The sequence below is a fragment of the Haliotis rufescens genome, unplaced genomic scaffold (genome assembly GCF_023055435.1).
Source record: "Haliotis rufescens isolate VD_foot unplaced genomic scaffold, xgHalRufe1.0.p SCAF_23, whole genome shotgun sequence".
NCBI lineage: Eukaryota > Metazoa > Mollusca > Gastropoda > Lepetellida > Haliotidae > Haliotis > Haliotis rufescens.
Genome location: NW_025963924.1, coordinates 114,397 through 140,634, shown reverse-complemented (window position 1 = coordinate 140,634; position 26,238 = coordinate 114,397). Strand labels below are relative to the sequence as shown.

The window sequence follows — 26,238 nt, the reverse complement described above, 5'->3', positions numbered from 1 at the left end:
GTTCTGGAATGTCTAATAGATTGCCAGGATTGTATGGCAGTACTTCCCATACGCTATGGAAAATCTCTTTGGTTCAACTGTTTATCCCATTGAAGCGTGAGACAGATGATGATTTTGACAGAATCAGTCTTACAACCAGTAACTGTCGTTTGGAATACCCTGTATTAACCTTTTCGAGGTTCAATTATTAGAAAACGCAATGTAAATGTCACTTTCCTGATTTGGAAAGCAATGCTCTGATTGGTCGGTTGAAAGGTCATTCTAACATGACCCGTAATAGGATGTCCTAAGATCTTTGTATAGCTGTCGCGAGAATTAAGATCTGATTTTAATGAGATTGATATTCACACAGGTCATTGATGTTGCATTACTTTGGTGAACTTTACAAACTAATGTGTGGAACAGACCAACCATGCATCATAATCTAGGCAAATCTTGGATTTAAAACCAGGAGGGGGGGGGGCTGATATGGTCTGGTCTGTCCATCTGTATTTCGTTTCCAGAGCATAACTTTAAAAAACATCAAATATTTGTAATCCAGCAGGGTACATATATTAACCAGGGGCTGAAGTGGTGCCATTTGCAATTGAAGGGGCCGGAGGGCATTTGTCGTCATCTGTTGACTCTTGTTTCAGTGTTATTTCTGAAATATTCGAAATTTAAAGTTTACTGTATCACTTACTTTTACTTTTGTAAAAGCATGAGCACACATTTGTATTTTGCCTGTGGTAAAAGTCCATTTCCGTTGTACAACAATGAGAAGGAATTGCTTTTTTCAATCTGTCAATTGGCAGTGGATGTAAACCAATATTTCTCAATTTCGACCTTTATACATGCTCATAAATAACACTATTTACTGTGGATTTTGTGATACATTCAGGTTATGTTTATATGAAGAAAGTGCTTAATTAGGGTGTAAAATGTATTTCGGGGGAAATGAGAGACAGTAAGCGTTGACTAAATTAAACTTTGTTGGTTGATATTTGTTTATTTGTTTATGTGAACTAGTCACATGACACCGTTTGAGCAAGTGCTTAGCTGGTGATATTTAATATTGCCAAACTAGATGTAATTGTGATTAATTTCGGATTTATCTTTCTCCCTTCTAATGAAACAAGCTAAAGTAAAACATGTCTGAATCATGTGCACGCTGTTACAGGGTGTTCGCGCTAATTAGTCCTTGGAGATAGGTGGTCGCTAACCAGTACACAGCAAATTGTGCTGCTTTAGAGCTGTGGGCCATTGGTACATGCTTTTGCAATGTGATTCCTCAACATTGTTCCTGTAAATAGGGGTTAAAGGGTTAACTCAAACTCGTATATGATTAAAGAACAAAGACTCCGGGAGATATGGGGGTTAAAGGGGTTCTACATCATGTAAGTACAAACAATATATGGGGCAGGGGGATAATAGGGTTAAGAAGGGCAAAGCGATAACACACAACTTACAGAAGCAATTTGCTTTAAACATTAGGTTACACTTATGGTGCAACACATGCTTTTATGAGTGAAAATAAAAGGATCATGTAGAGAATATGAGAGTTTATTGATGAAGTTGCAAAGTTCTAAAAGTTTTTGGTTTTTTTTACATTGTTTTTGGAGTAAATCGTTTTTGAAAACTGTTAGAAAATAGTGTTATTTTCACCCTTTACTGATTCAAAGGGCATTAGTGAAATCACTTTTCTGAAAGCACAAAAAAATTACTTTCCAGATAAAAGGGAAGGATAATAGTTTCTTGTGAATGACGTCTGTTGTGACGTTTCTAGTGCTTTACGGGGTTTTTATTAGCAGACACGTAGTCAGGGTTTGTCATGGGAGAGATTTCAGTTTTCATTCTCACTAATGTAAACACTTAATGTATTGCTGAATTTGAAATCATTGCCTTTTTAGTTTGATTGTTTGTTATTCAAGTTAAATCAGGTTTCTTGTTATTCACGGTAAGGACTCTTCATGATCATTATTTTGATGTTAAATACAACAAGGACTTAATCATGAATACTTAGTTAAGTAAGGTCTCACCATTTCTTTATGTTATCTCAGAGGAGATCTTATGTTACATTCGCATGCTGTATTTTCTATGCAAATTTAATTGTAACTGGGGCTGAATCTGAATGTTTTTTATATTAAACCCATTAGGGGAGATAATTAATCATGTCAACCTCTTTATTATGAGTGAGTGAGTATGGTTTTATGCCGCTTTTAGCAATATTCCAGCAATATCATGGCAGGAGAACCAGATATGGCCTTCACACATTGTACCCATGTCGGGAATCGAACCTGGGTCTTTGGCGTGACGAGTGAATGCTTTAACCACTAGGCTACCCGACCGCCCCCTTTATTATGAGGAACACAACATTTCAGAGTATATGCTTACTCCTTCATCACCTGATGCTAATAGGTACCAGATGGTATGAAGGTGTATAAATAAGGAAGCTGACATCAGAAAATTGTATCTATTATGGGTATCATTGTTTTAACATCCATTTATGTCATCTATTCTGTTATTTTACCTTCTTGTGAAGCTTGTTAAGGTTAATTGTGTTGACTTTGATGTGAGCCAGGTTGCTTATGACTAAGATATTTCATCTTAAAAGGGGACCATGCTCAACGATTGGGTACCTTTTTTCGGTTTTGGCCCTAGGGTTAGAAATAATCGAGTTCATAAAAATCATATGCGCAAATGTCACTTTAGCGTTCCAGAGTATTGTTTATGTCTTTTGGATGACATTGGTGACATCATTCAAATCTTATTGTGATGTAAGGTCGGTATGACATAATCCCAGAAACAATGTCATAGTTGAAGATTGTTGACATCAGTCAAATCTTATTGTGATGTAAGGTCGGTATGACATAATCCCAGAAACAATGTCATAGTTGAAGATTGTTGACATCAGTCAAATCTTATTGTGATGTAAGGTCAGAATGACATCATCCCAGAAACAATGTCATAGTTGAAGATTGTTGACATCAGTCAAATCTTATTGTGATGTAAGGTCAGAATGACATCATCCCAGAAACAATGTCATAGCTGAAGATTGTTGACATCAGTCAAATCTTATTGTGATGTAAGGTCAGAATGACATCATCCCAGAAACAATGTCATAGTTGAAGATTGTTGACATCAGTCAACAATCAACAATTTTAGTTTTCTAAGACGGCAGGGAAGCTCAAAAGGATTAAGGAATAATGGTTAATTATTATACTCACATGTGTGTCATACTGATTTTACGAATTCATGTACTACCCTCGCTCTTGTTTGGGAAATACAAGAATTCTGACACTCATTTTGTAAAATCAATGTTACATGTATGACACGTGTTCGTATAATATCTGTGTGTCCGTCTGAGACATTGTCAGTGTGTATTAGGATATTCTTCAACTGTTAAACTGATATGCATCATACAATATTTTTCAGGCAAACACAATTTGTTTTGAATGACTTGATATTTGCTTGGACGGCCATTTGACCTGAGCCTAGTCTTCCTTTAAGATGTTGAGACTGTGCCACCTTAGAGACAGCTTCATAGTGAATGTACTGCCTTCAATCTGTCTTTGCCTGGTTGTGAAGAATGACAAAACATTCAATCTCTTCTGAAACCATCTGACATTTGGTCTTGGATTAGGGGAGATAACTCACACCAGATTCATGGAAGACAACTCTCTTGAGTTGTTGAGCACTCGAACCAAGCTATTGTATGTTTCCAATCTTTGTGGTTACACAGCATGTTATTATTGTTATGCCTCTGTGATTAAACCATTATGATGATGCAATGCTGTTGTTCTTGCACTTGATTCTGAGCCAGGAATTCACTGGCCATTCTGTGCATTTTAAACAAGTAGACCCTGACAAAACTGTAGGTCATTATGCAAAATTATAGAGAAGTTATATGTCCACCATAACATAGTTTTAGTGAGAGAAATCTCTCAAATCAACAGATTTGGGTGATTTCTCCATTACATATTGTATTTCATCCCAATGGGTGCATCATCTGATCAGTCTACCCATCTGAAAACAATGTATTCCTTTCAAGCTTGCCATGTTTAAATACCAATTCTGACAAGAATACAAAGAGATAAAAATTGTGAAAAAATGCTTCCCAACACAAATATTCTGCACAATGTGTTTTTTCTCAGCCGCTCAGTCTCCCAGCAGGTCTTCATCAGAGGAAGTATCAGTGTTCCACGAGGGTCATTCCGCAGCCGAGTGTCTGACCCCATCTCACACCTCCCAGGGGGATGATAGCCATCTTATATGTCTGTGATTTTATATTTCTATCACACCATCAGAAAGAACATTGCTGAAAACTTGAAAACAAGTTTCAACATCTAAACTTATCTCAAATCAAGTTTCTTGGTCAACAAGAAAAACAAAATTTGTGATTAAGCACACAAGCCAGAGGAAATGTAATACTTGCAGTGTTTCTCTCAACATTTGTGAAAACAGCCTTACTGTGCCTGTTTTACAGGCATTTGTGTTTGAAAGAAACTGTATCTGGGTTTTCTCTGTTGTGGGATCTTGGTAAAGACAGACAATGATCTACAGTGTGGATTTGTCTCCCTAGGACAATATAGACAGAAAATAGGCTTCCTTGAATTTTCTGAATATCTTCATCAGTTTTCAAAGAAATGCTGGGGGTGTGATTTACAGAGAATATGTAATGGATCTGCTTGTGAGTATCATGTTAAACTTTGCTTGGTTGTTCAACACCGCACTCAGCAATATTCCAGCTATATGATGGCGGTCTGTAAAAACCGAGTCTGGACCAGACAGTCTGGTGATTGACATCATGAGCATCGATCTATGCAATTGGGATGTGATGACATGCATCAACCAGTGAGCCTGACATGTAGTTGTGTATTGATAGAAACATTGTTGATAAATTGCTGCAGTACAGTCGATGATGAAGTGTCTTCTAACAACAGGGCTGTGAATAGCTGCAAGGTTTCTGATGTTCATGTATAGCAAGTATCACTCACTTAATCACCTTAACAACGGGAGTAGTATTAAGCTGAAAATTGTTAAGGCAATGTCAACAGGCAAAATGTGGCTACTTAAGGATAAGCACAGCTTCTACAAAGACTGTATTTCTTGTAAACCTGGATTTAAACTTGCCTGAAGGGGACACGATTACAGTGCTAAGAAAGGGAGAGTTAACCAATTGTCTTTTATGTGTAATTTGTCGTGATGAATGGAATCTACCCGTTGCAATTCATGAACACAGGTCATTGACTTCACAAGGATCAGGTCATTGAGTTACGTCACAAGTATTTGGTCACTGAGGACACCAGTATCAGGTCAATGAGGTCACAAGTATAGGGTCATTGAGGTCACAGGTATTGGGTTATTGAGGTCACAGGTATCAGATCATTGAGGTCACAAGAATTGGGTCAGTGAGGACACAAGTATCAGGTCATTGAGGTCACAAGTATCAGGTCATCGAGGTCACAAGCATTGGGTCATTGAGGACACTAGTATCAGGTCATCAAGGTCACAAGTATTGGGTCATTGAGGACACTAGTATCAGGTCATCGAGGTCACAAGTATTGGGTCATTGAGGACACAAGTATCAGGTCATTGAGGTCACAAGTATCAGGTCATCGAGGTCACAAGTATTGGGTCATTGAGGACACTAGTATCAGGTCATCAAGGTCAAAAGAATCAGGTCATTGAGGACACAAGTATCAGATCATTGAGGTCACAAGTATCAGCTCATTGAGGTCACAAGTATCAGGTCATCGAGGTCACAACTATTGGGTCATTGAGGACACTATTATCAGGTCATCAAGGTCAAAAGAATCAGGTCATTGAGGACACAAGTATCAGATCACTGAGGTCACAAGTATCAGCTCATTGAGGACACAAGTATTGGGTTGTTGACGTCACAAGTTTCAGGTAATTCATGTCACAAGTATCAGATCATTGATGTAATGATTATTAGGTCTTTGACATAACATGTATTGGTTATATGTTTTTAAGCACCAGGTTACTGCTACCACCACTCGTCATCAGAAATAATAATTATAACAAGATTTCAGTCTCCCATACAGTCATACCGATCACTCTTCCTTAAGGGTACCCTTTTAAAAATCCCAGTTTTGTCAGAAATTGATAACGCTCTCAAAGTTTTGAGATGAAAACATTTTTGATTACTGACCTGAAATATGACATTGTACATCCTGGATATTTTTAAAGGCAGGTCCAACCTTTTGGCTCTACATCAAATATTTTGTAATTAATCACCTAAATTACTTTTCCAACACAAGCCCAATATAGATGAAACTGAAGATTCAGCAATATCATCTCTGTATAGTGTCTTGCTTATGCTGTTACAACAGGAAGTGTCAAAAATAATTCTTCGCGAAGAATTTTGATATCCTCCTATCTTGAACCAACACCATTTCTCTGTGATAAAGTGCTTATTTTTGCATAAAGGTATCATACCTGTAGACATTTGATATACATCTCAAGTCTGAGCTGATTCAGCAGAGCTGTCTAGTCTCAGGGTTATGATTGCACTTGTTGCCATCACTCACACGCTCTGTGGATGCATGGCCAGATGGGGGCAGATACAAAGACAGTCTAAGGTATCACATACTCCAAACTCAACAAATTCTGTTTTACTTTCCTGAGCACTTATAAAATTATAGGTGTTCTTTGTATGTAACAGTTGTTCCAAGAAAATTTAAAGGTGCAGTGGGGTAACTCGTTCATGGAGTTTAAAGGTGCAATTGGGTAACTCGTTCATGGAGTTTAAAGGTGCAGTTGGGTAACTCGTTCATGGAGTTAAAGGTGCAGTTGGGTAACTCGTTCATAAAGTTTAAAGGTGCAGTTGGGTAACTCGTTCATGGAGTTTAAAGGTGCAGTTGGGTAACTCGTTCGTGGAGTTTAAAGGTGCAGTTGGGTAACTCGTTCATGGAGTTTAAAGGTGCAGTTGGGTAACTCATTCATGGAGTTTAAAGGTGCAGTTGGGTAACTCGTTCATGGAGTTTAAAGGAACAGTTGTGTAACTCGTTCATGGAGTTTAAAGGTGCAGTTGGGTAACTCGTTCATGGAGTTTAAAGGAACAGTTGTGTAACTCATTCATAAAGTTTAAAGGTACAGTTGGGTAACTCGTTCATGGAGTTTAAAGGTGCAGTTGGGTATCTCGTTCATGGAGTTTAAAGGTGCAGTTGGGTAACTCGTTCATGGAGTTTAAAGGAACAGTTGGGTAACTCGTTCATAAAGTTTAAAGGTGCAGTTGGGTAACTCGTTCATGGAGTTTAAAGGAACAGTTTGGTAACTCATTCGTGGAGTTTAAAGGTGCGGTTGGGTAACTCATTCATGGAGTTTAAAGGTGCAGTTGGGTAACTCGTTCATGAAGATTAAAGGTGAAGTTGGGTAACTCGTTCATGGAGTTTAAAGGTGCAGTTGGGTAACTCGTTCATGGAGTTTAAAGGAACAGTTGTGTAACTCGTTCATAAAGTTTAAAGGTGCAGTTGGGTAACTCGTTCATGGAGTTTAAAGGAACAGTTGGGTAACTCATTCATGGAGTTTAAAGGTGCAGTTGGGTAACTCATTCATGGAGTTTAAAGGTGCAGTTTGGTAACTCGTTCATGGAGATTAAAGGTGCAGTTGGGTAACTCGTTCATGGAGTTTAAAGGTGCAGTTGGGTAACTCGTTCATGGAGTTTAAAGGTGCAGTTGGGTAACTCGTTCATGGAGTTTAAAGGTGCAGTTGGGTAACTCGTTCATGGAGTTTAAAGGTGCAGTTGGGTAACTCGTTCATGGAGTTTAAAGGTGCAGTTGGGTAACTCGTTCATGGAGTTTAAAGGTGCAGTTGGGTAACTCGTTCATGGAGTTTAAAGGTGCAGTTGGGTAACTCATTCATGGAGTTTAAAGGTGCAGTTGGGTAACTCGTTCATGGAGTTTAAAGGAACAGTTGTGTAACTCGTTCATAAAGTTTAAAGGTGCAGTTGGGTAACTCGTTCATGGAGTTTTAAGGAACAGTTTGGTAACTCATTCGTGGAGTTTAAAGGTGCAGTTGGGTAACTCGTTCATAAAGTTTAAAGGTGCAGTTGGGTAACTCGTTCAAGGTGTTTAAAGGTGCAGTTGGGTAACTCGTTCATGGAGTTTAAAGGTGCAGTTGGGTAACTCGTTCATGGAGTTTAAAGGTGCAGTTGGGTAACTCGTTCATGGAGTTTAAAGGTGCAGTTGGGTAACTCGTTCATGGAGTTTAAAGGAACAGTTGTGTAACTCGTTCATAAAGTTTAAAGGTGCAGTTGGGTAACTCGTTCATGGAGTTTTAAGGAACAGTTTGGTAACTCATTCGTGGAGTTTAAAGGTGCAGTTGGGTAACTCGTTCATAAAGTTTAAAGGTGCAGTTGGGTAACTCGTTCATGGAGTTTAAAGGTGCAGTTGGGTAACTCGTTCATGGAGTTTAAAGGTGCAGTTGGGTAACTTGTTCATGGAGTTTAAAGGTGCAATTGGGCAACAGAAAATGTACCCCTGCATATTTCTGTTTACAGACAAATGTCTTACCCAATACCAGCAAAAGTATTTCTACTGAAATTTTCAACAAAAGTACATTAATTTCTTACAGTTTCACATCCATCATTTGTTTAATGCTATCCTTGTTACAAAGCATATTTGTAAACAATACGTCTCTCGGATGTAAAACATGGGTTAAGGTAACATGAATAACCTAGGCAGACAGGAATTGTTTACTTATAATTATACTGTGTTTATCTGTGCGTATATATAGCATAATCATATATATATTCCCTGAGACCTTGTCAATCACAGCGTAAAATCCCTGTGTTCAGTGCAGATTCCCTGGTTTGACACCCACGTTCTGATGTACGGTGCAATCAGTGTCAGGCAGAGTTCACATGTATTTCATGGCATCGGAACGTCCCATGTGTTGAGTAACTGAAATCTGAGGATGTTGTGTGTCACTGCATGGAGCTAGAGCAAGATACTGCAACACACCCTGTGAAGATCCGGGGTAGAATAGGTCTACAGCAACCCATGCTTGCCATAAATGACAACTATGCTTGTCATAAGAGGCGACTAACGGGATTGGGTGGTCAAGCTCACTGACTTAGTTGATGCATGTCATCATTTCTAATTGCATGGATTGATGCTCATGACATCAATCACTCGATTGTCTGCTCCAGACTTGATAAAAAAAGAAACACTGTAACACACCAATGCACTGACAGAGTTGTCTCCTTTAGGGGCTACATGGAGGCAGGAGTTTTTAGAGGGATTGGCTGGATTTGCAGATCCAGAGGGGTATGCATGAGTGTGCATCCTGTTCTGAAACATCTTAAACATGTAAATGTAATAAAAACACACAACTAAATAATGAAGTAAAATAGAACTGGACTATGAAACACAAAGTAGTTATTTGCGTTCATCTAGCATGTTCCATGTCAAGTGCACCCCTTTTGAAAAACCTGTACTGCGCTGGGGTCAACCTGTCCTGCAGTGGCAAATAAGGCCTACTTCAAAGGGCTTGACATCCAAACCATTCTGAAGCTTTATGAACAATAGCAGATAACATGCCCACCCTCTCTCTCCCCTCCTCATGCTTTAGGATATTTCCTGAATGAAACATTTCATGACGTATGTTTATCAAATGTATAGACTTGTCCAAAATGAAACACATGAAAAACACTTGAATGGACTGTGTAAGATGTGACGATGTGACAACGGGATGCAGAAATGTGCATCCAGTACGCACAAAGTATATAATGGACACAGATAATAATATATATTCAATCCTGAGGGATGTACCATTGTAGCATATTTTTGACAAGAAATATCAAGTTCATGTAATGAAATCATACTGTACAGTACTCTATGCCATTCCAGTACTTTACAGGACACTCATTTTTCCTGTAAGGGCCCTTGAAATAAGTAATTGGGGGCCATCTGGACCACTAGTTTTCTGGGTCAAGGTAAAACCCTGTTTAATTACTAGAATTACTCACCCTCTCATATTTGATTTGTTATTTTTAATTTAATTGCTGAAAATTTACAAGGCAATAGTGATAAGAATGAGTAAATGCTCAAGGTTGCTGGACATACAAGTCATATTGCAAGGATTGCTCTGATAATGAGTGTTTCAGGTATACACCATCATATACTCTAGACAAGAACCAAACTTGCTGGAACTGGCAATTTGCAAACACCTTGTCCCCTTTAAGTTATTTCTATCCAGACCAGTAAACAAAGCTGTGATTATTGTATTGATTATATGTGTGCATAATACTGGCACTTTGGACAAATCCACTTTACACCCCATATTGAAATGTAATATATCAGTGTATAATTTCGTTTTTCTCTCTCTCCGCTGCACCTTGTGCATACTGCTGTTAATAACTGACTTACAACAGAAAAACTGGCTGTACAACAGATAAACTGGCTGTACAACAGAGAAACTGACTGTACAACAGATAAAATGGCTGCACAACAGAGAAACTGACTGTACAACAGATACACTAACTGTACAACAGAGAAACTGACTGTACAACAGAGAAACTGACTGTACAACAGAGAAACTGACTGTACAACAGAGAAACTGACTGTGCAACAGAGAAACTCGCTGCACAACAGAGAAACTGGCTGTACAACAGAGAAACTGGCAGCACAACAGATAAAATGGATGTACAACAGAGAAACTGACTACAACAGAGAAACTGACTGTACAACAGATACACTGACTGTACAATAGAAAAACTGACTGTACAACAGAGAAACTGACTGTACAACAGAGAAACTGACTGTACAACAGAGAAACTGACTGTGCAACAGAGAAACTCGCTGCACAACAGAGAAACTGACTGCACAACAGAGAAACTGGCTGTACAACTGATAAACTGGCTGCACGACATATAAACTAACGGCACAACAGATAAACTGACTGTACAACAGATAAACTGGCTGCATCACATAATTTACTGGAAAATTAAGCGTGTATTTAGTGAAGATTGGCGATCTGTAGTGTACATAAACAGGAGGCAAACATGAACATTGTGGGAAATAAAAGTAATTTTATTTCAATATGTTTAGGTTTTGCATACATGGTATTAATTTTAAACAAGTTACCGGTATACTTATCCTGTTTGTGGAATATTTCACTGAGTTCACTCTGCTTATAAACTTAGGCTGCACAAGCCGATTTTAACCTGCACCAATTGCAGTCTTGTCAATGGGAAATCGCACCCTGTATATTTACTTTTATCCTGTAATATTTCTGTTTTAGGACTTATAGAACAATTTCATGTGTCCTTGTTATACACTGCATGCAGTTGGTCAGAAAACTAACACCTCCACTGGGACGTTCTCTAGGACGCTTTTGCATGCAGTTAATGAATGGAAACATTCACGAAGCTGTCCAACCTTTTAGCACCAACTGCAAGCCAGGAGGAATTAGCTCACACGTCTCTTGTAAGAAAATTTAATTTAGATGGTCTGCAGATTTCTTTAACAGATTGTCTGAGAACTCTTGGTGTACATTTACATCCGAGGTGAGATTTCACACACTGCCGGGGGAGTAAATGGGCTTCTCTTGTCCCCACTGGGAGGGAATGAGGGCTTGTAAACATTGTTTAACAGTTAAGCTTTCACTGAAATAGTTTAACATTTCTTTTATCCATCCATGGTGTCTCATTTTAAACTGTGTTGGTTGTTGACAACATGTGTGTGTGTGATATATCCTATGTAGTTATATTCAATAGTTTCTTCATTGGTGTTTCTTCAAATGTAAGTGTGTGCCAGAATCTAATCTGAGGCCAAGTTTCTGAACAACTTCTCTTTTGTGTTAATATTTGAATTTTCCGTTGGTTAAAAATGAAATTCTGTCAAATCAAACACACATGACTATGTTTCTTTAACGTAATGTTTTGCCTTTAAAAGGTTAAAACCATTTCACAATATTAATAATTGATAGCACAGAAATGTTTCAGACATTTCATTTGAGGGTCTTGTATCACATTTGAAATATTAATTATACATGTATTGATTAAAGAGAAAAACAGCTTTAGGTCGCCCCAAAACATGATTGAGATCTTTTTATCAAACACTACATAATTTTGGTGGAAAACATGGATGATCAGTCAACTGTTAAAATATTCAAAACAGAATGAAAGAACTAGTTTGACAAATTACTAAAACAAAGTAAAAGACACCCACCCTGTATGGCCCTTCTTGTAACAAATTACTGGTGTTTTTCTCTAGCACTTATGTAAAAGGGATGGTTTTAGCTCACCTGACTGAAAGTAAAGTGTGCTGTTTTAGTGGTGCATTTTCAATTGTCCAGTTGTCTGACTGTCGGCCTATTGCAAGTCCAAGAAAAATATAGAAAAACAAAAATGGCACTTAAAGGCTTCCATGGAAAGATCCCAGCTTTGGTGTTTTTAAAATAGGCTCACAATGTCCCAGTCTGCAGCCATATTCATTTCTGCATATATCGTGTTGAAACGTGATATACAGCAAGTCTGTGGTGAGAAAGATGAAAGTTTTTTTAATTGTAATGACGGTTTGCACTTAACTTCAATACCACAGATAATGACGCAAAAACAATGTTTTTATTTTATTTTTCATAGAATCTGTTACACTATTTATGTTTTAACTCACTATTCATCTTTGTCACCATAATAATGTTGAAATATTGGAGTGCCAAATTGGGAGTGCATGCATCTCTTTGGCCTATCCTTGTGTACATATATATACCCGGTACATTTCTTTCCACCTCATGCATTTTCATTTATTTAAAATCCTTGCCATGATTTATTTCTTCACAATTCAATGGCACAATTACCTTTCTCATTAAAGCACTAAGTTTAGAAAAAGAAGATTTAAGCAATTTCCGTTTGAAAATAACTTCCTCAAATGAACCATGACAAGAGTTACCCGCCCTTACTCATGGAAGCTGATAAACAGATTGAGAATCAACAGCCCTAACGCCTCCAAGAATTTTCACTTTGCTGCTGTAGATAAAGATACTTCAGGTTAAATACATTTGAGATCTTCTTATCTCTGGCTGAAAGGGGTTATTTTGGCTTAGATGCTCATTAAGACACGAAGTCACATATAAAATTGAAGTGATGAAGCACCTTTGAATTTTTTTTAAATATTTCAAAAATTGTAATCATATTTTAAATATATGGAAATGCATATGATTTGACATGGGTAAAGTTAAAATAATTATTTACGAAACAAAAAATGTGACCGTTTTTAAGAAACTTGTCACTTGATGCTTCATATCTTGGCTATGCTTCTAACCGAGCATGCAATAACCTGTCATCGTGTGTAGAGTGGAGTACGGTATAGAGCATCTCAGCAAGATACTAATTAGGCATGTAACAAGGCACGTCTTAGGAAAATGTCCTGTGGAGGTATTTCAGAGGTTATTTATGGAGAACTATATTTCTCTTTTCAAGCCAGTAAAATTTATTTTATGAATTAATTCTGCCTATTTTATTATGTTTTCATTTAAGACATAGACTTGTGAAATAAACGCCCATCATGGTTTATTCTTCCTTCAGTGTTTTATTGTACATTTAAAATCACCATGGAGTAGTTTATTTCTTAAATGAGTCATCAATATCATGTACAGCCTCTTTCAGGATGCTTATAAAAAGTAGAAGTTTTAAAAGTATTTACCTGTATTTAAATAATGATGACTCCCTGAAAAGAATCCAACCTCGTGAATGTTGATCAAGTCTATTTTATGAACGGGGGGGGTAAATTTGGTCTTTCATGGATATTCTCATGATTTGCTCGTAGATTATCTGTACCTTTCTCCCATTACCGATTGTCATATCCCACTTATGGATGTGATCAATCGGCCATTGTGTTTTTATCTACATTGCCAAACTACATCCATGGGGAACAACTCACTAGACGGTATGGTATACCACTATGGTATCTCAGTGGGCTAGGACTATAAACTCAGCATTAGTCCAGACTAGTATAAGCACACACTCTACACTTATGTACGTCACTATATAAGTGCAATGATCTTGAATGCAACGCTAAACTCCATTTTGCAACATTCCATATGTCAGGTTTGATTTTACTTCCTTGGATGTGCTCAGTTCCATCATTGTCCCCTGTGTGTGGAGCTCGTCATACGTCTGCTAGCTCAGTGCCCTTCTAGGTGCCTGCTGTTCAGTCATACATCATTGCAATAGTCTGTAGGGAAGTTGTCACAATGAATAAGTGGAATAATTGTCACATTCTCTAAAACTTCAGAGTTGGATCAGATCAAGTGGAAGGGGTTCAGAGGACGGTATCAAGCTGGGTGTTTCTGTGTGAAATATGTTAAGTCTACACTGAATATGTTTCCCATCCTTTGCTGAACTGAAGGATATTTATGACTGCATCTTGGATTGTATCAAAATATGAACTTTGTGATGATGTCACCAAATGATGTTATGCTTAAGGTGCTGTAAGTCTGCTACATATAGTGATTAGGAAAGTACTGCAAAAACTGAGTTGCTTCAACAAATTAACAACTTGGTCTGTTATCTGGGGGAGGAGAAATCTTGTTTTGCTTGAAATATCACTGGCTCATGACAGTTCTTTTCAATAAGTTACTCCATAATTTTAGTTTTCAACTCAATGAAATTTAGTCCTTTGCACATTTATAATTTATAAAAAACAAAATAGAAAATAATTAGGTCAGGACAGCTTATTTAGTTTCAACAATAGACTGTGAAATATGTTACTTGAAACAGCACAGTATTCATGATCAATCCATAGCTCAAATGAAATACTTATGATTAAATATGATATAAATCTTATGTATATGTCCCATAATTTAGTTTAACCATAGCTTTGGAAAATAAAGACATATGACAGTAAAGTCATATGAAAATATAGACATATGAAAGTAAAGTCATATGAAAATATAGACATATGAAAGTAAAGTCATATGAAAAAAAAGACACATGAAAGTAAAGTCATATGGAAATATAGATATATGAAAGTAAAGTCATATAAAAATAAAGGCATGAAAGTCATATGAAAATAAAGGCATGAAACTAAAGCCATATGAAAATATAGACATATGAAAGTAAAGTCATATGAAACTAGAGACATATGAAAGCAAAGTCATATGAAACTAGAGTCACAGAAAAATAAAGGTATGTCATCAAACCCTTCACTACTTTTTATGAACCTTCTTGTTTCGTCAGTTCATGAGTCATTAATACCAAGCTTACTGACTTGTCCATCCCTGTGATCTGTATGCCTCATCTGCGTGACCTCTAAGAGGAGGTCCTTGTATGCCTCATCTGCGTGACCTCTCAGAGGAGGTCCTTGTATGCCTCATCTGCGTGACCTCTCAGAGGAGGTCCTTGTATGCCTCATCTGCGTGACCTCTCAGAGGGGGTCCTTGTATGCCTCGTCTGCATGACCTCTCAGAAGAGGTCCTTGTATGCCTTGTCTGCGTGACCTCTCAGAGGAGGTCCTTGTATGTCCATTTGCGTGACCTCTCAGAGGAGGTCCTTGTATGCCTCGTCTGCGTGAACTCTCAGAGGAGGTCCTTGTATGCCTTGTTTTGCGTGACCTCTCAGAGGAGGTCCTTGTATGTCCATCTGGTCAAAACAGTTCATGATCTTGCAGGTTGGGATACTGATTGGCAATATCACCTTTGTGTATCTCCTCCAGTAATCACATCAACATTTTGCACAGTTGTGTCGCTGGTGACCAGACACATGGTTAAGGCTCTTATTAAGCTTCTTACATTGTTGTTGTTGTTGAACTCCGCACTCAGCAATATTCCAGCTATATGATGGTGGTCTGTAAATAATCGAGTCTGGACCAGACAACCCAGTGATTGACATCATGAGCATCGATCTATGCAGCTGGGATAAGATGACATGCATCAACCAAGTCAGTGAGCCTGACCACTCAATCCTGCTAGTCACCTCTTACGTCCTTTGCACATTTATAATTTATAAAAAACAAAATAGAAAATAATTAGGTCAGGACAGCTTATTTAGTTTCAACAATAGACTGTGAAATATGTTACTTGAAACAGCACAGTATTCATGATCAATCCATAGCTCAAATGAAATACTTATGATTAAATATGATATAAATCTTATGTATATGTCCCATAATTTAGTTTAACCATAGCTTTGGAAAATAAAGACATATGACAGTAAAGTCATATGAAAATATAGACATATGAAAGTAAAGTCATATGAAAATATAGACATATGAAAGTAAAGTCATATGAAAAAAAAGACACATGAAAGTAAAGTCATATGGAAATATAGATATATGAAAGTAAAGTCATATAAAAATAAAGGCATGAAAGTCATATGAAAATAAAGGCATGAAACTAAAGCCATATGAAAATATAGACATATGAAAGTAAAGTCATATGAAACTAGAGACATATGAAAGCAAAGTCATATGAAACTAGAGTCACAGAAAAATAAAGGTATGTCATCAAACCCTTCACTACTTTTTATGAACCTTCTTGTTTCGTCAGTTCATGAGTCATTAATACCAAGCTTACTGACTTGTCCATCCCTGTGATCTGTATGCCTCATCTGCGTGACCTCTAAGAGGAGGTCCTTGTATGCCTCATCTGCGTGACCTCTCAGAGGAGGTCCTTGTATGCCTCATCTGCGTGACCTCTCAGAGGAGGTCCTTGTATGCCTCATCTGCGTGACCTCTCAGAGGAGGTCCTTGTATGCCTCATCTGCGTGACCTCTCAGAGGGGGTCCTTGTATGCCTCGTCTGCATGACCTCTCAGAAGAGGTCCTTGTATGCCTTGTCTGCGTGACCTCTCAGAGGAGGTCCTTGTATGTCCATTTGCGTGACCTCTCAGAGGAGGTCCTTGTATGCCTCGTCTGCGTGAACTCTCAGAGGAGGTCCTTGTATGTCCATTTGCGTGACCTCTCAGAGGAGGTCCTTGTATGCCTCATCTGCGTGACCTCTCAGAGGAGGTCCTTGTATGCCTCATCTGCGTGACCTCTCAGAGGAGGTCCTTGTATGCCTCATCTGCGTGACCTCTCAGAGGGGGTCCTTGTATGCCTCGTCTGCATGACCTCTCAGAAGAGGTCCTTGTATGCCTTGTCTGCGTGACCTCTCAGAGGAGGTCCTTGTATGTCCATTTGCGTGACCTCTCAGAGGAGGTCCTTGTATGCCTCGTCTGCGTGAACTCTCAGAGGAGGTCCTTGTATGCCTTGTTTTGCGTGACCTCTCAGAGGAGGTCCTTGTATGTCCATCTGGTCAAAACAGTTCATGATCTTGCAGGTTGGGATACTGATTGGCAATATCACCTTTGTGTATCTCCTCCAGTAATCACATCAACATTTTGCACAGTTGTGTCGCTGGTGACCAGACACATGGTTAAGGCTCTTATTAAGCTTCTTACATTGTTGTTGTTGTTGAACTCCGCACTCAGCAATATTCCAGCTATATGATGGTGGTCTGTAAATAATCGAGTCTGGACCAGACAACCCAGTGATTGACATCATGAGCATCGATCTATGCAGCTGGGATAAGATGACATGCATCAACCAAGTCAGTGAGCCTGACCACTCAATCCTGCTAGTCACCTCTTACGACAAGCACTGGCTTCTGAAGACACAATATTAGGGATGGGTATTGTAGGTTTAAAGTGTATTACAGTATTTTAGGATGCACAAAACCGTATTGCCATAAGTAGCACAATATTTTGTATAATTCTAAATTTTGAATTCAGAAGAAATTTGAAACACCAGGGTAAGAATTGAACTTCATAAATGGAACAAAATAAGATGCTGGTACAACATATGTCTACTCATTCAAAGAATATGCACAGATGCATGCTCTGGAAGCACGCTCTTGGTATTTGGCAAGTGTATAACATTCAACACATGATAAAAATCGCTATTTGATATCGCCTGAGATACTGAGCATTAAAAAATGATATTGTGTAATGGAAAGAATGAACCCCTAATTTACCGATATGCTGGAAATACTGCTCACTCTTACACAATATAGACCATTACTACTACTTCAAAAATACTCAATTTCTTAGTCAAAATTATTCTGTTGGTATAATGTATAAAATGCTTGTAGTATTTTAAGAACTGTCTGCTGAAATCATTAAAATGTTTTCAGAAAAAAGTAATTTTCCCCAGTTTCTGCTAATGATACTGCTTTAACTTTGCTGTGAATCATTAGCAATAACTTCTTTCAGGAAACAGCTGATTATTTTTTGCCACATTGTACAAGAAAACTTGTTTTTCACACATTCAACAGCTGGCATATGAGTTATGACACGTTCAATCTTCACTTTTTTATCCATCCATGCTCTCAGTTTGCAGAAACAGCATATTTCTACCATAATGCATTTCATTTTGAAATCAAATCTTTAATCTTTCTGCATCACACTGAGTTTTTTTCATCAAAGGAAAACAAAGTAAAATGTCCTCATTTGCCATTATAAAAACACAAACAATAATTTAAAATACTTACTATATATAACTTTGAGATATGCATTTAATCTTCTTAATTACTTATCATGTTTATAAACTGCAGACATATATATGGTCTGTTACTATTTTCCAAATTTCTTGTGTTATTGCAGCCTGTTTCTACATACCATGGTAGGAAATGTCGCTGCACCCACATGTTAGAGATTGTGTACTTATGATAAATGTGAAACTTATTTCATTTTATGAAATCTGGAGTAACTGTTCATGTCCTAGGGTTAGTACAGGATTATTTGCATAAAACATTAGACTAGACCAATAATATTTCTTGTCATGCATATTTTCAAAGCTGTTTGGCTGAATAGATGGTTGAGTGTTGACTGGGAGAATTGGTGTCAATCATAGAGATAAACCCATCTGTCTTTATTGACAAATATAGGACACTTCATTGAAATTATGTATTATAAAGTACTTACCTGTTGTTTGTAAACTAGGTTTTGAATTCAACATTTGACCTCAGCCATTAACAGTGTTCTCATCCAGAAGTGGGTATAGGGTGTATGTACCTCCTCCCCACTTACTGAAGCATACTATTAAAACATTCATACATTTGAACTCTTTATTGTGCATCTGGTTGTTGTTGTTTGTTGTTTAACGCCGCACTCAGCATTATTCCAGGTATATGAAGGCCGTCTGTAAATAATCGAGTCTGGACGAGACAATTAAGTGATTGACATCATGAGCATCGATCCACACAATTGGGATACGATGACATGCATCACCCGATCCCGTTAGTCGCCTCTTACGACAAGCATAGTCACCTTTTACGGCAGTGCATCTGGTAGTCTATAAGTAAACATCTATAACCACACAATGACTAACCCATTTGGCGATATATTTCCAAAACAGTTACACAATTACTGTATGAAAATTGCCAAATCGCAAAATGCATCCCTCCTTTTCTGAGCTGCATCTTTGCTTGGGTAAAATGCTTTGAGTTCACAAAGGCAAATTCATAAGATTGGTGTTCTTTTCACAATGTCACTTCCTGTGAAAGAAACAAGATGTATTGCATGACTGAAAAAGGCACCGAAATATTGGATGTAAAGCATTATGAAGCGCCGATGACATTGTGTGTAAACAAATAAGATAAATACATGTATGATGTGTTAGAGTTTATTATGAATGTCTGGGACAATATGGCAGATGGGAAGATAGAGGTGTTTACATTCTTTATAAGATTGGACATGGATTGTTTTCAATCTGATGACATTGCTGAAATATGCGTCGGGTAATATTTTATGACATGGGCGTTATGTTAATTTAATCTTTGTTTTTTGGTGATTGCAGAGATCTCAAAAATACATCTCTATGCTACCACAAGACAAGCAAGAATTTGCATCACAACTCCGCAGAAAACAACTTCAGCGACAGTTGCCCTTGCACGACCTTGACCCAAGGTTTTGTAATAGTCTCACAGAAAAGGAAATGCACAAATATGAAAAGTTCTCCGACAAACGGAAAAAGAAGGCAGCTGGAATTGCACAAATTAGCGAGGCACCATCTGGGACTGCAGGATGTTTGGTGAGTTGAAATTTTGATAAAAATTAACGTTCGTGTTTAGGGGTAATAAACTGGCGATCAACAACACAGATTTATAATGATACTACCAAACTATCCACACTCTAAAATACCAGCGGAAGTAAAGAAATTATGTGTTCTCTCATTAACCAGTCAGTCAACATGCCCTTATTTGACGAACAGGGACAACGCATAGATTCATGCCATGGAAATAATTTTTGTGCTTAGGAGATGTCGTGGGAAAAACATTCATCTGATAATGACAAGTTGCTTATGGAGTGTAATCTTTTCTCAAGACAATCTGATATGTGTTCACGGATGTGTCAACATTTCATTTGTTGAAGGAGAGTTGCTCTGGTACATAAAACTCTTGCTTAGACCATTCATCACTGACTTCACTGCTAAAATGTTAATCCAACATAGAAAGACCTCAAAGAAACGTTTATACTTCTTCCAAATAAACAATGACTTAAACAGCTGCTCTAACTTAAAGCTTTGAAAATAAGAGTTTATTGGGGAGCTGCTATAATACCAGCTGACAAGATCTTATAACATTCATTGTGTATTTGTTTTAGATTTTGATATGCCCCTGAACTCATTGTACTTCTCAGGTGTATATACTGATGGTAAGAATTAAGGGAACATTTAAAAAGGGAAGCATTAGTTTCGTGTGAAATTTTGTTATGCCTGAGTGAGTGAGTTTGTATATATATCCTGAGTTAATGAGTTTGTATATATCCTGAGTAAGTGAGTTTGTATATATCCTGAGTGAGTTTGTATATATCCTGAGTGAGTGAGTTTGTATATATCCTGAGTGAGTGAGTGTGTATATATCCTGAGTGAGTGAGTTGGTATATATATCCTGAGTGAGTGAGTTTGTATATATCCTGAGTGAGTGAGTTTGTATATATCCTGAGTGAGTGAGTTTGTACATATCCTAAGTGAGTGAGTTTGTATATATATATCCTGAGTGAGTGAGTTTGTATATATCCTGAGTGAGTGAGTTTGTATATATCCTGAGTGAGTGAGTTTGTATATATCCTGAGTGTGTGAGTTGGTATATATATCCTGAGTGAGTTTGTATATATCCTGAGTGAGTGAGTTTGTATATATCCTGAGTGAGTGAGTTTGTATATATCCTGAGTGAGTGAGTTTGTAAGTTGTATGTACATGATGTATCCTGTGTGAAGGAGTTAATATCTAATGCCACATCAGCAATATTTAAGCCATGTGGTGATGAGAACAAATTATACATAAATTGATTAAATATAAAACATCCACGCCAGAGAATAATCGGTCTTGATTATCTGCCAAAACAGATTTTATTGGCTGTAAAAGGAAAAATTGAGCTATTATCTGAAATTCAATAGTCTTGATGCAAGGGAGTTAACTGACTGTAAAAGTACAGATTCCACCCTTGCCAAACTAGGATGGAATTTCTGGGTTTGATAGCTCCATAATTCAAGCCTAGTTTGGCAAGGGTGGAAACTGAACTTTTATGGTCAGTTATTTCCCTTGCCTAGGGAAGATGCTGAAATTCTGAAAGAGGCAGTTTTGGATCCAGTGACAGTGGCACTTGCAACTTTGCAACCATCCTTAGGCCTGTCAGTAAACTGGATCTGTGGTATCCTCATGGCTGCAGATAAGCCAACCCCGTAGATAAGCCGAGGTATTAACTTGACCATCGAAATATGAAAGAACATGATATGACCTGTAGATAAGCCCAACCAGGAAGAGAAAGGCAAAGACACACAGCAAAGTTGGACTAAAAGACTGTGCCGGTACTTGCTGGTAGTTGAGGGAAGATGACTGGACACATATGCTATCTTTAGTCTATAATATTTCCATTTGTTCCGTGTTTTCTTTCCATAAGTATATATATACATGTATATATATATATATTGCCTGTGTACAAAATGCTGATACAATACCATTTCCCTGTGAACCAATGGCACCAAGCCAAATGCCTGCAACTAGGCAGCTGTGTGGTTTCTGTATGTACTAGTACAGGCTATGGCTGACCTCAGCCAGTTGGACGATGACTAAGATGAAACAGTTTCATCAACTTAAACCGTGTCATGGAATTCTACTGAAAAACATACCCTTCCACATCAGGTGACCTGCATCAAGATGAAATTTCCTTTCAGCACACAACACCTAAGTGTGTTTACAGGGGATATTTGTGTTAACAAATATAGAAAATTACACCCCGAAATCTTAATGTGAAACCAACAAACAACCAACAAAAGGTATACAATCAACAATTGTATTAGAAATTTAACTAGGTTTACAAATAACTGCTCAGCAATTACACTGACAGTACACAATAGAGTGGTAGTACAATATTCAATGGCAGTATAAAATTTGAGAGCAGTGGAAATGACAATGAGAATTAAAAACAATCACTTCACTGCAGCACTGGTCATGCTTCCCAGATAGGCTGAGGCTGAACACTGGGGTGAAAAGTGATCTTCACATGAAAGCTGGTCTTGATATAATGTCAGATGAAATGTGAGATGAGACAGAGACGCACCCGCTCTACTTATGTAGTTGAACAAGCTTCCAGCACTTTCTACACACTGCAAGACCAGTCAAGTGTCACTTGAACATCACAGAATATTTCACATGTTTCTATAACGCTTTACATCTATCCATGCTATTCCAGAACTTTACAGATAATTCGAGCATCTAAACTTTCTCACCACTGCTTACATTAAACTGTACTACATTCCTGACAACTATTCATTGTCCAAAGACATTGCAATAAACTTCTACTGAATCTCAACAGAAATAATGTAATACAGTCCCAATCATTGTTTAATAATATATCACACTGCCAATATCACACTATAACAATACCCTGATGCAACATCACTCGTAACGAACAAGAGGCAGCAGAGAGAAACCTTTAAATGCTTTCTTTTTAAGATATGTACATAATGATATTTGATACCATGTTTGTTTAGGTTGTATTCTGAAATCAACACAAACATATAGAAATATTTAGTGAGTGATTCATTTTCGTAAGCAAACACTGGGAGGTTGTGTGTGTTTACTTATAAGTCTAGTGCCACTGAGATGTTTCTATGATGGATTACAAATAAGATAAGTTAATGTGTTATAGTTTAATGCACTGAGTGTAAGGTGCAGATGGCTTGGGGTGCAAGAACAAGCAACTGGCACATTCTCAGAGATTTGAAATTCTTTTGAGCCATTAAAACAACTCACTTAAAGTTCTCACATATAATTATATCCAGCAATCTAATAACAAATTTGTCATATCCATGTCAAGACTTTTAAGTTCAGGAATTTTATCAAATATTTTAACAAATATATCTCTTGTCAATGATGCTTTGTACCTTTGCTCAACTAAAGCCTTGTTGATTTTCTTGCAATTTACTAGCCAGTAACACAAACTTAATTTTTAGATTCAATCAGTTTGTCCGTTTGAAAATTTTACAAAATAATTTTAGGAAGCCAATTGATGTAGTTTACAAAACTTGAACAATATTGACTAAAGTAATGCCAAAGTAGAGATAATCTATGGATAACAACTTCTTTATTTAGTTTAAAGGCGAGGTTTCGGTATAGTTCCTGATACCGTTGTCCAAAATATAGTAAAGTGAGACAAAATATAATACTTGCCAGGTATATAGAAAGTAAGTCGGTTTTTAGATGCGCACCGTTTGTGTTGTGGCAGAAGTCATTACATATGAGTTTACAAACATGGTAATCTTTGTTTATCTCAAAATGAACATGGAGCTAGAGCTTTGGAATTTTTGTTTATTTCAAATAGTTTCCACTTTGTTTATCACAAATAATGCCTCCAAAATCTTACTGTCATTGTCAGTAATGCAACATATGGGAATATTCAGCATGTTTTAGGTTTATGTAGGACTTACACTGAGCAGTTAATGAGTTTTAGCTATGCATGCACACATTCTGGAATAACAGTTTGTAAACAAACTTAAATAATTCCTGACATATTCCTTTTCATATTGTAAACTGAAACAAAACTATCAAACATCATGTTCTAATTTGTCTCCCATTCCTATCATTTGTTAGTTCTTGTAACAAACTCACCGGAAATGCATCCCACATGCTACATTTTTTGTCACAATGTGTAAATTTCAGAGTCCACAGTTTGAAATTTGACACGAAGATTACACTTTCAAATTCTCTTTGAATGTAGACTGTTGCGAGAGGTTATTCTGGGAAGGAAAATACATCTGAAGCAGGCGTGTGTCACTGATTTCAATGTTTATACATTACTATCATGGTGAAATATGAGGAAATATAAAAATAATTTTTGGAAAATATTTACATAATCAAGTATTTAGATGAATGTCGGATTCTATGCACTCTGTCACCACATTAAATTGTCTTTATAATCTAATCAGGTGGGACATGGTGAAGTCTAATTTTGTTTTTTCATGGAACGAAAACTTAAAAGATGAGTTATACAGTGGCAATAAATGTTGAGCTCTGTGTTACTTTTACAGAAAGTTTGTTATTTTCTGCCTAATTAGCGACCAGAACCAAAGGCCTATTTGATCTATTCAGTTGCTTTCAACTTCTTGGACCATCAGACTGAATGAACCTGAATGATTTAGAGGATATTGAACACCATGATCAGATTTGTACATTGCATTAATTAGTTTTATTTGTCAATAAACATCCAGTTATAATTGGATTAAATGGTAAGAACAGAATTAGTTGGACAATTGGTTCAAATTACAATTTACTTTTACAGTACTGTTAGATGTGTGAGGAAAGGTACTAGATATATCAAGAAGAATTGCTCAGCTATATGAAATGCTTATTTACACTTCCCAAAACTGGTAATGTGGCAAATGCCTACTTCGAAGAAAAGGTACAAAATTCTGTGGTAAAGTGCAAGTTGGGACTGAGTCCATGGTTTGAGATGGTGCGTTGTGTGTTCTTTATCTTATCTCAAATTCCAGATAGGTGGTCAAATTTATATGTATTTATATCTGCAAGGTGGCCAGGACTGGATAATAGGTTTGAGATATTGGTACATTTGAGATAGAGTATCTCGAGATAACGAGGACCACATGTATTTGTATTTTTATAGTATAGTATTCACGACCGTCCGTACGTACGTCCGTCCGTACGTCCCACCTGTTTGTTGCCGCGATATCTCAAGAACTAAACACTGGATTGTCTTCATATTTGGAACTATGGTGTATATACAGACTCCGCAGACACCAGTCGGTTTTGGTGACCTTGACCCCATTTTCAAGGTCACAGCAGGCATATCTGCTTTTGGAGTTGGAAAACGGTGTTGCCGCGATATCTCAAGAACTAAACACTGGATTGTCTTCATATTTGGAACTATGGTGTATATACAGACTCCGCAGACACCAGTCGGTTTTAGTGACCTTGACCCCATTTTCAAGGTCACAGCAGACAAATCTGCTTTTAGAGTTGGAAAACGGTGTTGCCGCGATATCTCAAGAACTAAACACTGGATTGTCTTCATATTTGGAACTATGGTGTATATACAGACTCCGCAGACACCAGTCGGTTTTGGTGACCTTGATCCCATTTTCAAGGTCACAGCAGGCAAATCTGCTTTTGGAGTTGGAAAACGGTGTTGCCGCGATATCTCAAGAACTAAACACTGGATTGTCTTCATATTTGGAACTATGGTGTATATACAGACACCACAGACACCAGTCGGTTTTGGTGACCTTGACCCCATTGTCAAGGTCACAGCAGGCAAATCTGCTTTTGGAGTTAGAAAACGGTGTTGCCGCGATATCTCAAGAACTAATCGCTGGATTGTCTTCATATTTGGAACTATAGTGTATATACAGACACCGCATACACCTGTCATATTTGGTGACCTTGACCCCATTTTTAAGGTCACAGCAGGCAAATCTGTTTTTGGAGTTGGAAAACGGTGTTGCCACAATATCTCAAGAACTAATCGCTGGATTGTCTTCATATTTGGTACTATGGTGTACAGGCGGGGGATATTTCGTCACTCTGTGACAAATACTTGTTGAAATCAAATTAATAAAATCTTCAGAAAATAAATAAAAGCCACCGATCCAGGTGCTAAACATTGTTTGAATATGTACCACTTCACCTGGACTCCTGTGTAATCACAATATTCATTCACAAATATCAAACTAGCTGATCCATAGGCTGTTAAACTGTCCCCAACAATTTTCTTGCACATTTTCCACATCTCCTCTGAAAAC

At 37.5% G+C, this 26,238-nt stretch overlaps 1 protein-coding gene across 1 annotated transcript in view; it reads left to right on the top strand.

The window, feature by feature from the left end:
• Positions 1 to 26,238, top strand: part of LOC124140116 (testin-like) — an 82,700-nt gene that overhangs the window by 30,333 nt on the left and 26,129 nt on the right. The window contains exon 4 of the mRNA XM_046507502.2: positions 19,778 to 20,011. Coding sequence (XP_046363458.1) covers positions 19,778 to 20,011 — 234 coding nt within the window. The remainder of the gene's footprint in view (positions 1 to 19,777; positions 20,012 to 26,238) is intronic.